The sequence below is a fragment of the Pectinophora gossypiella genome, chromosome 19 (genome assembly GCF_024362695.1).
Source record: "Pectinophora gossypiella chromosome 19, ilPecGoss1.1, whole genome shotgun sequence".
Lineage (NCBI taxonomy): Eukaryota > Metazoa > Arthropoda > Insecta > Lepidoptera > Gelechiidae > Pectinophora > Pectinophora gossypiella.
In genome coordinates, this window is record NC_065422.1 from 12,047,405 (window position 1) to 12,059,507 (window position 12,103).

General features: G+C 39.8%; 1 protein-coding gene across 5 annotated transcripts; it reads left to right on the plus strand.

The window, feature by feature from the left end:
- Positions 1-1,474: 1,474 nt before the first annotated feature.
- Positions 1,475-5,904, plus strand: LOC126375658 (uncharacterized protein K02A2.6-like). 5 transcript variants are annotated; one of them, XM_050022712.1, is made up of 2 exons: positions 1,475-2,606; positions 2,980-5,904. In XM_050022712.1, exons 1-2 carry the CDS (start codon positions 1,515-1,517, stop codon positions 2,989-2,991), a joined length of 1,104 nt encoding a protein of 367 aa, XP_049878669.1. In that variant the 5' UTR covers positions 1,475-1,514; the 3' UTR covers positions 2,992-5,904. The 5 variants fall into 5 exon arrangements, with proteins under 5 accessions (XP_049878669.1, XP_049878667.1, XP_049878668.1 ...); XM_050022710.1 differs by having other exon boundaries at positions 1,476-2,651; positions 4,861-5,904; XM_050022711.1 differs by having other exon boundaries at positions 1,476-2,606; positions 2,977-5,904.
- The last annotated feature ends 6,199 nt before the right edge of the window (positions 5,905-12,103 follow it).

Consider the following 12,103-nt stretch of genomic DNA (forward strand, 5'->3'; position numbering starts at 1 on the left):
AAAGCGTCATCCGCAAACAGCACAATGTTTGCTTGGTTCTGAACTTTATAAGGTAAATCATTTATGTACAGTAAAAACGAAACGGGCCCAAAATGGATCCTCATGAAGGACACTAGTCTTCCAGGGCATAACTGTTGTGACATTTCTCATATGACGGACCAGTTTATATGGGTGATGGGTTGACCATGAAGGACGTAATATACGATCCCGACGGCCTGATTACTCTAGCCATAGAAGAAGCCAATCAGCTCGCGACACCAAACACTTCAGAACCCCGCTACCGACTGTAATAAGACCACGGTAACATGATCATTAACTAACATACGCATACCTGGATATACATAAAGCTGCCTCAGGTACATGCTCTATAAATAAAACAACCATTGAAATAATAAATAATAAGTATATTGGTTACTTACTCTAAATTTCCAAAACGCACGCGTGCTCAAACACAAGTGTACACGTGTTCAAAATGGTACGTCTGCCTTCGATGCGTGCTCGAATCAAAAGAACCCCAATGAAAGACAAACACGCCTTTTTATACCCTTTCTCCTAGTGTTGCCATATGAAGGCAACACAAATTCGCACAAAATTACAGAAAACCTAACATTCGACCATCCTGACGTCGTGCATGTCCTCATGCACGTAGACAAAACGTCTAATGTTCAAACCTAACATTCGGCGGGCCAAGTGATTCCACACTCATCGAGAACAGTTACAAAGCTTCACTTAAAATCTAAAAGTACAACGACATATAATCACATTTACGGGGTGAAACATCAGCTCTTCTTTCTAATCATAATATAAAGCTATTCAAGTTGTCAATAGTTCGCAAACCCTTCCTTCTCACGAACTATTGCAAAGCAATTGAGTGTGAACCTTCTTTCTCACACTTGTAATTATCGTATACAAACCTTCCTTCTTATATACGATAATTAAAATAATCATAATATAAAGCTACTCAAGTTGTCAATAGTTCGCAAACCCTTCCTTCTCACGAACTATTGCAAAGCAATTGAGTGTGAACCTTCTTTCTCACACTTGTAACTATCGTATACAAACCCTTCCTTCTTATATACGATAATTAAAATAATCATAACATTATAAAGCTATTCAAGTTGGCTGTTGCATATCGGTTTCTGCGTGATATGGAACGCTCTCTTCTTGATAATATTAAGTGAGTGTCTGGATCTTGCTGCCCAATAAATGGATAGTAAAATACTATTACTTGTTTCAATATACAACAGTGGCGACGAGAAATCATTACGAACCACGCTGCAACGGAATTCAATGAAGGATTTTGGCAAGAAGAGCAGAAATCACCAAAAGTAAGAAATTAATTACTACAATTTACCAAAAAGCAAACATTGGAAGGTATTTGTAAAACATTCCGCAAGGATAACAAAAATAAATACCCGTTCATTTTGCGTGCCCGTTCAACTTAAAACGGAATGTAAAAAAAAAAAAAAAAAAAAAAGAAAAAGACATTTGTCCATGGTACAAACAAACCAGAAATGTCAGATTATGATTCGGCAAGCGAAGAAATAGAATTATTAGATGAAAAATCGGGGAAAATCGCTATACTAATAGAAGCAGTGCGCGCGGGGAAACGAAAATACATATACAAATGCAAAAAGTCCGTGTTAAAGCAAATTTGTGAAGCAGAAGATATAAAATTTTCGGAATCAGATACGGTTGAAAACTTGAGGAAAATACTTAGCACATACTATCAAGCTCAAGAACAATCGTTAGCAGTACATCAAAACAAAACAATGGCGTCAAATTACGACATTAAGGTGTTTGACGGGGACAACTGGGAGACGTTTCAACAACAACTCGAGTGTGTTATTGTTTTCAATGATGTGCCGGCGGCAAAGATGGTTCCATTGCTAATTACAAAGTTATCACCAAAAGTTTTTGAGTCATTAACTTACTCGTGCGCGCCGGAAAAACCAATTACATTAACCTATTCTGCACTATGTGAAAAACTAAAACAAAAATACGAAAAAACACATTCACCATTGATGGACAGAGCCGAATTTAGAGGAAGGAATCAATTACCTACAGAGACAATTGATGACTACTTATTAACATTACGAAAATTAGTGAAAGGTTGTCAATTCAAAGATGAGGAAGACCAAATTAAGGAGAAATTTATAGAAGGAGTATACTCAAAGATGATAAAATTTGAATTATTAAAGCAAGGGGAACAATTAAAATTAGACTCATTAATACAATTGGCAAGAACAGTGGAGTCAGCATACAAGCATGCAAATGGAGAAAAGGACATAAGTACAGTTTCATATATGAAGCCTAGGAGGAACACTCCGAAATTGAAGACCGGACACCAAAAAGACCGGAACTCACAGCCAACTAATAAGAACAAATGTTATTGTTGCGGAAAAGACAATCACATCAAGAAAGATTGTACGTTAAGGAACAAATACTGCTCTGAATGTGGTCAAAGGGGACATATTTATAAAATGTGTCAGCAAAAAAATAATACAAATATTCTGGACGTAAAGTGTGAGGAGGAAGATGGTGAGCAGGCCCTAGATGCCGTAAAGGACCTATACACAGAGTATGAAACATTCTCCATGCACAGTGTGAGTAAAATTCCACCGTTTATTTTAGAAATTGACTTAAATCTGGTTCATAAAGTGCCTTTTGAGGTGGATACTGGGGCAGAAGTGTCTGTAATGCCCCTCTCATTTAAAAATAAATATTTAAAGGAGTTTAAAATAGAAACATGTAAAGCGGCATTTAGAAATTTTGATCAAACAATTTCATATCCCCTAGGAATCATTCACAATATACCAGTACGGTATAATAATGTTGAAAAGAAATTAAGTATATTCATAACGAAGGAAAGTACCCCATGTTTAATTGGACGCAACTGGCTGCATCAGTTAAATATGTGGCCACCCAAAAATATTTGTATCATAAATACTAAGACAAGTGTTCAAAATGTTTCAGAAGCACAACGATTAATAAAAGAGAGGTTCGCAGCAGTATTCACCCCGGGATGGGGGAAGTTTAATGGAGAAGCCATATCTTTGAAGCTGAAACCAGAGGCTAAACCAAAATGTCTACCGGTCCGTCGTGTCCCATATGCTTTACGCGATAAGGTAAAACAAGAAATTATACGTTTACAAGAAAATGGAAGAATAACACCGACGGAACAAACCCAGTGGGGTACACCTGTGGTTCCAATCTTAAAGCCCGATGGCTCAGTGCGATTATGTGGGGACTATAAAGTAACCTTAAACCCTCATTTAGAAATTGATCACTATCCGTTGCCACATATTGAGGATATATTTGAAACATTAAAAGATGGTGAATACTACTGCGAGCTAGATCTAAAAGAGGCCTATTTACAGGCATTATTGACTGAAGAAAGTCAAGATTATACTACTATAGTGACCGAATTCGGAACATATAAATATAAGTACTTGCCTTACGGGGTAAATACGGGACCAGGCTCCTTCCAGCGGTTAATGAGTAACCAATTAAAAGATATTCAAAACACAGTGGTGTTTATTGACAATATTTACATGGCAGGGAGAAATTTGCAGGACTTGTATGATACAGTGGTGCAAGTATTAACAAAACTAGAACTATGTGATTTTAAACTAAAAATAGAAAAGTGTAAGTTGTTCACAAAATACATTGATGTGTTTGGTTTTCGCATTAATAAGTATGGTATGAGTGTAATTAAATCTAATTTGAAACCATTGCTGAATGCCCCAGCACCAACAAATTTGACTATGTTAAAGTCCTTTTTGGGGAAAGTGAATTACTATTCACGTTTCTTAAACAATATGGCCACAGCTTTGACACCCCTATATGAATGTACAAAAAGAGGAAAATTTAAGTGGACAAAAGAATGTCAATTTGCATTTGAACTGATAAAAAACAAATTAGCAAATACTGAAAACTTAAAACATTTTAATCCTGAGCAACCAATAATTATAACTTGTGATGCATCACAAAGTGAATTAGCAGCAATATTATCAAACCGAGATGAAAAAGGGGTAATAAAACCAGTAGCTTATGCAAGTAAAAAACTAAATAGTACGGAAATCAAATATGCTGCAATTGATAAGGAAGCTATGGCTATAGTGTTTGGAATAACAAAGTTTTACAACTACATTTATGGGCGATCATTTGAGTTGGAGACTGATAGCTCAGCTTTGGTTAGAATATTTGGTCCAACTAAAGGTATTCCAAAAATGGCAGCTAAAAGATTGCAACATTATGCTATATTTTTGTCAGCATTCAAATACAAAATTAGGCATATTAAAACAAGCATAAATCCAGCAGATTTCCTTTCCCGAACGCCAGAGTTACTACAAGAGGATGGCTTAATGTTGCACTCTTTATGCTTAAACGGTAATGTGACAAATGTAATTCAAATACATAATTCTAAAATGGATCATTTAAACTGGAAAATAATCCAAAATAAAACTAAAGTTGACCAAACTTTATCAAAAGTACTTCGTTATTGTATGGATGGTTGGCCAGAAAAGAGCTTAATAACACCTGATTTACTGCCATACTATAACAGGAAAATTGAAATTAACATAGACAGAGGTTGTTTATTTTGGGGGCACAGAATTATAATTCCTGAACCAATCAGGCAGGCTGTGATGCAGAGTTTACATGAGTCACACTTTGGAATTGTTCGTATGAAAGAATTGGCTCGATCATATTTTTGGTGGCCAAATTTAGATTCACAGATAGAAAATGTAACTAAATCATGCCTAATATGTTTGACAAATTTTAAAAATCCGCCTAAGTTAGAAAAACCATGGCCAGTACCGCCATCTCCTTGGTATAGACTGCATGCAGATTTCTTAGGTCCATTTTACAAAAAGATGTATTTAGTTGTTGTAGATAGTTACACTAAATGGCCCGAAGTATTTGAAATGGGAAACATGACCGCAACAAAAACTATTGATATACTTGAAACTTTATTTTCTAGATATGGATATCCAGTACATTTAGTAACGGATAATCAAACAACATTTGCAGGTTTAGAGTTTGCGACGTATTGTGAAAAAAATAACATAAAACATACATTTACCCCACCATATCACCCAGCAACAAATGGTGCCGCGGAAAGATTTGTAGAAACTTTTAAAACAACAGTTACAAAAATAAAGGAAACTGGAACTGCAGTAGGTACAGCAATACAGTTATTTTTGTTCGATTACCGTAGCACACCACAAAGAACAACAGGAATTTCACCAGCTCGTTTGATGCTGGGGAGGGAGTTGAGAAACAGATTTAGTATCCTTAGACCGCCGCCTCTAGTAGATAGTTTGATAGATAAACAAACACAAAAAGGGGAAGGGAGGAGAGACGGATATTTTATAGTTGGACAAAAGGTCATGGTTCGGGATTATAGAAAAGGATGTAAACCTTGGATTTTGGGAATTATTATAGCCGAATCTGTTCCTGGTTTAACTTATAAAGTAGACGTTCTAGGAATGACTTGGAAACGACATGTAAATCAAATGTTATCTTGTAATGAATCCATTGAAGAATCGACAACTTAGTATAGATATCGCAGGACTTAAATGTGTTTGAATAAACGACGCCAAGATATCTGTACCAGGTCACAGTCAAGGATTCGACTGGTAGTTTAATTCTTGTTTAACTTTATTTTATTAGTTGTACCTAATATAGTTGTTACTATTATTGTTGTGTAACACTTAATATCTAATATAGTTAAGGTATTCAGTAAGTGACAGTCTAGGCTGTGTTTATACGAGGTTAGGTTAGAATAAGTTGGGGAGAATGTTGCATATCGGTTTCTGCGTGATATGGAACGCTCTCTTCTTGATAATATTAAGTGAGTGTCTGGATCTTGCTGCCCAATAAATGGATAGTAAAATACTATTACTTGTTTCAATATACAACATTGGCAATAGTTCGCAAACCCTTCTTTCTCACGAACTATTGCAAAGCAATTGAGTGTGAACCTTCTTTCTCACACTTGTAACTATCGTATACAAACCCTTCCTTCTTATATACGATAATTAAAATAATTGTGAACCCTCCTCACAAAATTGAAAGTCACCTTAACTAAATAGCTATGAGCCCTCCTTCTCAAGCTATTACTAAATACACATCTTACAGTTTCATCCAACAAACAGTACCTCTACTTACTTTCTTTTGATTGTATATAATAATGACACAATCAGTCATCTTCATCACTACTTTCTTTATCATCATTAACGTGAATCCAGGGTGACATTCGATTTGTTAAATGAAGTAGTCATCAATCCCAACAAATTCAAACTCAAAAATATGTTTATTCAGTAGGTAACATTGTTACACTTTGAATCGTCAATTTTTACATCTTTAAGGGATTCCCGAACTGACAATAAAGTATAATTTTGCGTTTCGCATACTATTTCGTTCAACATAGGATTAATTTCCGCATCCATCTGAAGTCCAAACATTACCTCAGTCCGTCCCGTTGTTTTCCGACGGGTGTTGTTCATGCCCCATTGGACTCTACCTATCTTGTCATCCCAGACGTTCTTGTCAAAATTAAGATTTTGCGCAGTTAACGACCCTAACATCGTGCGATTACACTGCTCTACTTGTCCATTGGACCTAGGACTTGCAACTGCGTTCAACACGTGTCTAATACCTTTATCCGAGCAAAACGGTTGAACACGTACGATGTGAAGCAAGTACCGCGGTCGCTAATAATTCGATCTGGGTTTCTGAATGTATAGAAAATATCTTCTAATTCTCGTGTTGTTGTAACTGTTTTTGGTATTTCTGACTGGCCTGATAAATATAAATTTCGTAAAGGCATCTACGACTACCAATAGGTAAGAGTTTTCCTCTCTTTGATCGCACAAAAAGGTCCAAGGTGATTGATGTACAGGGTGTGAAAAGGCACCTCGACTTTTCGTTTACGTGGAATAGGCCCTCATTTGAATTAGTTTTCTGTTATGTACTTTAACCCATCTGCATCAATATCAGTGGTAAGAAATTCCCGAATGCGACCCAGTTCACTATCACCTAATTGAAGAGTCTACAACCTGTCCCCCTCATTGATTGACATAACCGTCGGGTAAAGACCAGCGTCAATTTCCATTGAACTAAGATCCTCAATTGGGTTCCGAAATAGAAGGTCCACGTGCGACATTTTCGTGCCAGCACGATATTCAAAAAGCAAAAACAGCCACCAGCGGGCAATACGTCTAACCAAATCGCGTTTTGGAAAGCATGGAGCGCAACGCACTACAATCGGTCATGATTTTGAAATTCTGACCCAGAAGATAAACCCGAAACTTTTGAGCGAACTTACTACCTATAGCAAGAGTCTCAAGTTTATAAACCTTTTCTCTTCTGGAGATGTCTGGCGACTATAGTACGCTACGGGATGGTAGGTGTCGTTTCCATTACGTCGCTGCATCAATATTCCACTGACGCCCACTTCACTGGCGTCAGTGTGCAACTGTGTTTCGGCGGTCGGGTCGTAAATGGCTAAGATTGGCCTATCTATCAGACTACTCTTGAGATCAACAAATGCGGCTTCTTGTTCCTCAGTCCAACACCATTCCACATCCTTCTTGAGCAACTTATTCAACGGATGTGATAAAGACGCGTAACTCCTTATAAATTTTCCGAAAATATCCTACTAGTCCCAGAAATTGGCGGACGGAATGTGGACTGGTGGGACGAGGAACATCAAACACTGACTGTGTCTTTTTGTCAGCCGGCCGCACCCCAGCAGCGCTAATATCATAACCCAAATAGTTAATAATTCTGCTGTAAGAAATTACATTTTGCCAAATTCAGAGTTAGGCTTGCCTTTTCTATCAACTGTAAAGCCCTTTCTTACCTATCCAAACACTCTTCTACATCCTTTTCGTAAGTTAATACGTCATCGATGTAAGCAGTAGCTTCTGAGAACCTAGCGGAAACCAATACCTTATTCATCAGCCTTTGAAATACAGCTGGTTCGTTAGCCAACCCAAACGGCATACGATTAAATTCATATTGGTCGTCTGGGGTGATAAAGGAAGTTAAGGGTTTCGATTCTTCTGCAATAGGCACCTGGTAGTATCCAGATGCCAGATCCAAAGTTATAAAGTAGGCCTGCCCCACTAATCGAGCAATCTCGTCTTCAATCACTGCCATCAGGTACCTTATCTTAACTGTCATTGAATTCAGAAACCTATAATCAACACAGAGCCTTTGTTTACCGTCCTTCTTACGAACCAACATAATTGGACTCGCATATTCCGATACAATTTCTCGTACAATCCCCGCATTCATCATCTCACCAACCATTTCTCTTACTTGTTGTCGTTCCTTGTGCGACAATATGTAAGGCCGGTAAACCACAGGACGCTCAATATTCAATTCAATTTTCATTTCAGTCATATTTGTACATCCCAACTCCTCTAATGATTGCGCGTAGCAATGCTTGTATTCGTTCAAAATGTTAAAATAGACGTCGTTTATGTGGCTCTTCAAGCGTTTTTGCTAAAGTTAACATCTTTAGGCTCTATACCTAAATGCTCGCCAACGAGGTCTGTGGGTGATGTACAAATATGATTGACAATCTGAACTCTATTTCATCTACCTATAATATCACCTTCATCAATATAACAAAAGCTGACAATGGGGTAATATGAACAAAGAGCTGACCTTCCTCTACTTTGTATAACCCGCCGGCTATCGTGAATTCTCGGTTTGGCTTCCCCACGACTCTTCCGCTAAGCCTAACATATCAATTAATCACAACATCAGTACGAGCTCTGATAATCGCCTCTCCACTCAATCTTGCGCATGAAGCGGAGACGACCTTTACACTCGCAGTATCACCACTACCACCGTTAGCAAAAGGGAATTCATCATCATAATAAAACCTCAATTCGTTGGCATTCTTGAATACCAGCACCTGCTTCTGTTCGGTGAAGGGCTGTCCTACTAATATCGGACAATTGAGCAGATTACTGTCAACCACGTGACACAAAACATCCGCACTAACACCGTCGATGCATAAATTAACCTGTGTCCTGCCCATGGACAAAATAAAATTACTACCAAAACTTTTAATGGAGTCGGGGGTTGATCACAAGTCTACCCCAAAATCAGTGTCGTTGTTTGTTTTATGAGCGAAACTTCGCTACCAAAATCTATAAACGATATCATAGAGGTGTCATTTACCCTAACTGTATTGAAATATTTTGAGCCCGACTTAGAGGTAAGTATGCGCATGATTTTAGGAATGTTACCTAGATTATCACGGTTTTCAAAAAAAAAAGGGACTCTGCAAGTTTCCATTTTATGACCGAACCTACGACATCCTGTACATTGGACCAGAGGTTTGGGGCATTTAAGATACGGGTAACCTTTTTCCCTACAGTTAAAACAAAATAATTTGTAACTTGAATTTTTTTTGAAGTCTTAACTGATTTATCCCTATTGTCATTATTACTTCCCGCTGTGGATTCAGTCGACTACTTTGTTTTATTAAAATGAAAGCGATCGGGCGGCGGTTGGTTCTCCTTATTACTCATCAGAAAATGGAGTTGATCAGGCTGCGTACATCGTAACGCTTATCGCTGGATCTAATTGTCTTGTCACTTAATCCGTGGATAATGCAGTCCACGGCTCGTTTCCCTTCGATGTCACACCGGTTCACGATAGCTAATTCTTCATAATAATAAACCTCTAGCGGTTCACCAAACCTACTCTTTCGCCTAAGCGTATCCTCCAGGGATTGGCCATAATCATGTTCAAAAGGAAATGCGTCTAACCACTATAGCTGCCATTCTGCCCAGCTGTACACAATAGAATTGAAGCTTTCATACCAAACTTTGGCCAACCCCTGCAGTTTCTGCATTGCGAAGTGGATAACGGTTGTTCTCATCCCATCCGTAAACAGTGGCACACTCATTAACTTCCTTTAACCAAGTATCAATCTTTTGACTTTTCGATGAGGGTCCAAATTCGGGTAACATGGTTCATAATACTACTGGAAGGATGTGATGTGGCGACTGCTGTCGGATTAGGTTAAGATCTTAAGTTAACTAATGATTCAACAATATTAAGAACATCTTTAGATGAAAATGTAGGGCTATCTGACCTTTCTATTCCCTTAGCTGCCGACGAACGTCGCACCTCCTGCCCTTCGCCGCGACGTCGTTGGCTGTGTCGCTCGTTGTGCCGACGCGTGAAGCGACGTCTCTCTCCGGCTGCACTCCCGGCTCTCTCTCCGGCTGCGCTCCCGGCTTGTATCGGCTCGGCTCGGCTGCGCTCCCGGCTTGTATCGGCTCGGCTCGGCTCGGCTCGGCTCGGCTCGGCTCGGCTCGGCTCGGCTCGGCTCGGCTCGGCTCGGCTCGGCTCGGCTCGGCTCGGCTCGGCTCGGCTCGTCTCGGCTCGTTTCGGCTCGTCTCGGCTCGTCTCGGCTCGGCTCGGCTCGTCTCGGCTCGTCTCGGCTCATCTCGGCTCGTCTCGGCTCGTCTCGGCTCGGCTCGGCTCGGCTCGTCTCGGCTCGTCTCGGCTCGTCTCGGCTCGGCTCGGCTCGGCTCGGCTCGGCTCGGCTCGGCTCGTCTCGGCTCGTCAGTCGTCTTCGTGGAACGATCTCGTCTTCAAGAGGCATAATCTGGAACTCGAAAACATTGGAACATGTAAATATTCTTCAGATAACCCTATATGTATATATTTATACAGATATATTTCCAAAGTAAAATATCTCAAAAACGGTGTATCCTGATTAACACATATGGATACGATCCCACTTCTGAAATGTAATAAGACCACGGTAACATGATCATTAACTACGAGGGGAGGTCAAAAAGTTCGCGGAATGAGGGGGAAGGGGGTCGAAATTAAACACGAAACTATTTTTCCTTTTCAATATATTCTCCCTTAACCTTAACACATTTTCCGGATCTATCAAATAATTTGTTTATTCCATCATAAAAAAAGATTTCTCTTTGCTGTCAAAATAGGCCGAAATTGCAGACTTGACTTCTTCATCATCGCCAAATTTTCGTCCACGCAGTTCCTTTTTCATTTTTGGGAATAAATAATAATCGCTGGGGGCCAAGTCTGGACTGTAAGGCGGGTGGTTTAATTTTTCGAACCCGCATCGGTGAATGGCAGCCGTCGCAACATGGCACGTGTGGACGGGTGCGTTGTCGTGCAAAAGGAGCACACCTCTTGACAGCTTTCCTCTTCTTTTTTCCTTGATAGCCTCTTTCAATCTATCCAGTAAAGAAGCGTAGTAATGTCCCGTTATAGTCACACCACGATCTTTATAATCAATCAGCAAAATACCTTCTGTATCCCAAAAAATAGTGGCCATGATCTTTCCGGCCGATTGTGACACCTTAAACTTCTTTGGAGGAGGTGTGCCTTTTTTATGCCACTGCATCGACTCTTGCTTCGACTCAGGTTCATAGTGGTGAACCCAGGTTTCATCTCCAGTAACAATCCGGGCCATAACTTCTTCCTTATTCTCTCCACAGAGCTCTAAAAACTGGCGAGAACACTCGACACGCTCGCTTTTTTGAAGTGGCGTGAGCATTCTTGGAACCCATCTTGCGCTGACCTTAGTCATCCCAAGATGTTGAAGTAGGATATTTAAAATACTTGTTTCGGATACACCGACCATTGCTGCAAGCTGCTTCTTCTTCAAGCGGGTATCTTCTAATACAAGTTTCTCTACTTTTTCGATGATTTCGGGTGTGGTGGCCTCAATGGGCCGTCCGGAGCGGGGGTCATCTTCAATCGACTCTCTTCCTTGCTTGAAAAGACTATGCCACTTGTAAACCATGGTTTTACCAGGGGCATAGTCCGCGTAAACTGCTAACAGCTCTTGAAAAATCGTCTGAGCGGATTTTCCTTGCTTGGTGAGGAACTTAATGACGGCGCGGTGTTCAATTTTCTCCATATTCGCTGAGTTCTTCCCGATTCACTTGTTTGCTGGTCGATAGTTCAAACGTTAATGACCCGATTTGCTTCAAACTTGGTACATATACTGTTAATGAGGTGTGCAACTAGCGGCTACCTGTACGAGCAAACCAACCCCCTCCAACCCCTCCATTCCGCGAACTTT

Coding starts and splice junctions, on each gene's coding strand:
- LOC126375658 (XM_050022708.1), top strand. CDS start 3,498: ATGAGTAACCAATTAAAAGATATTCAAAACACAGTGGTGTTTATTGAC.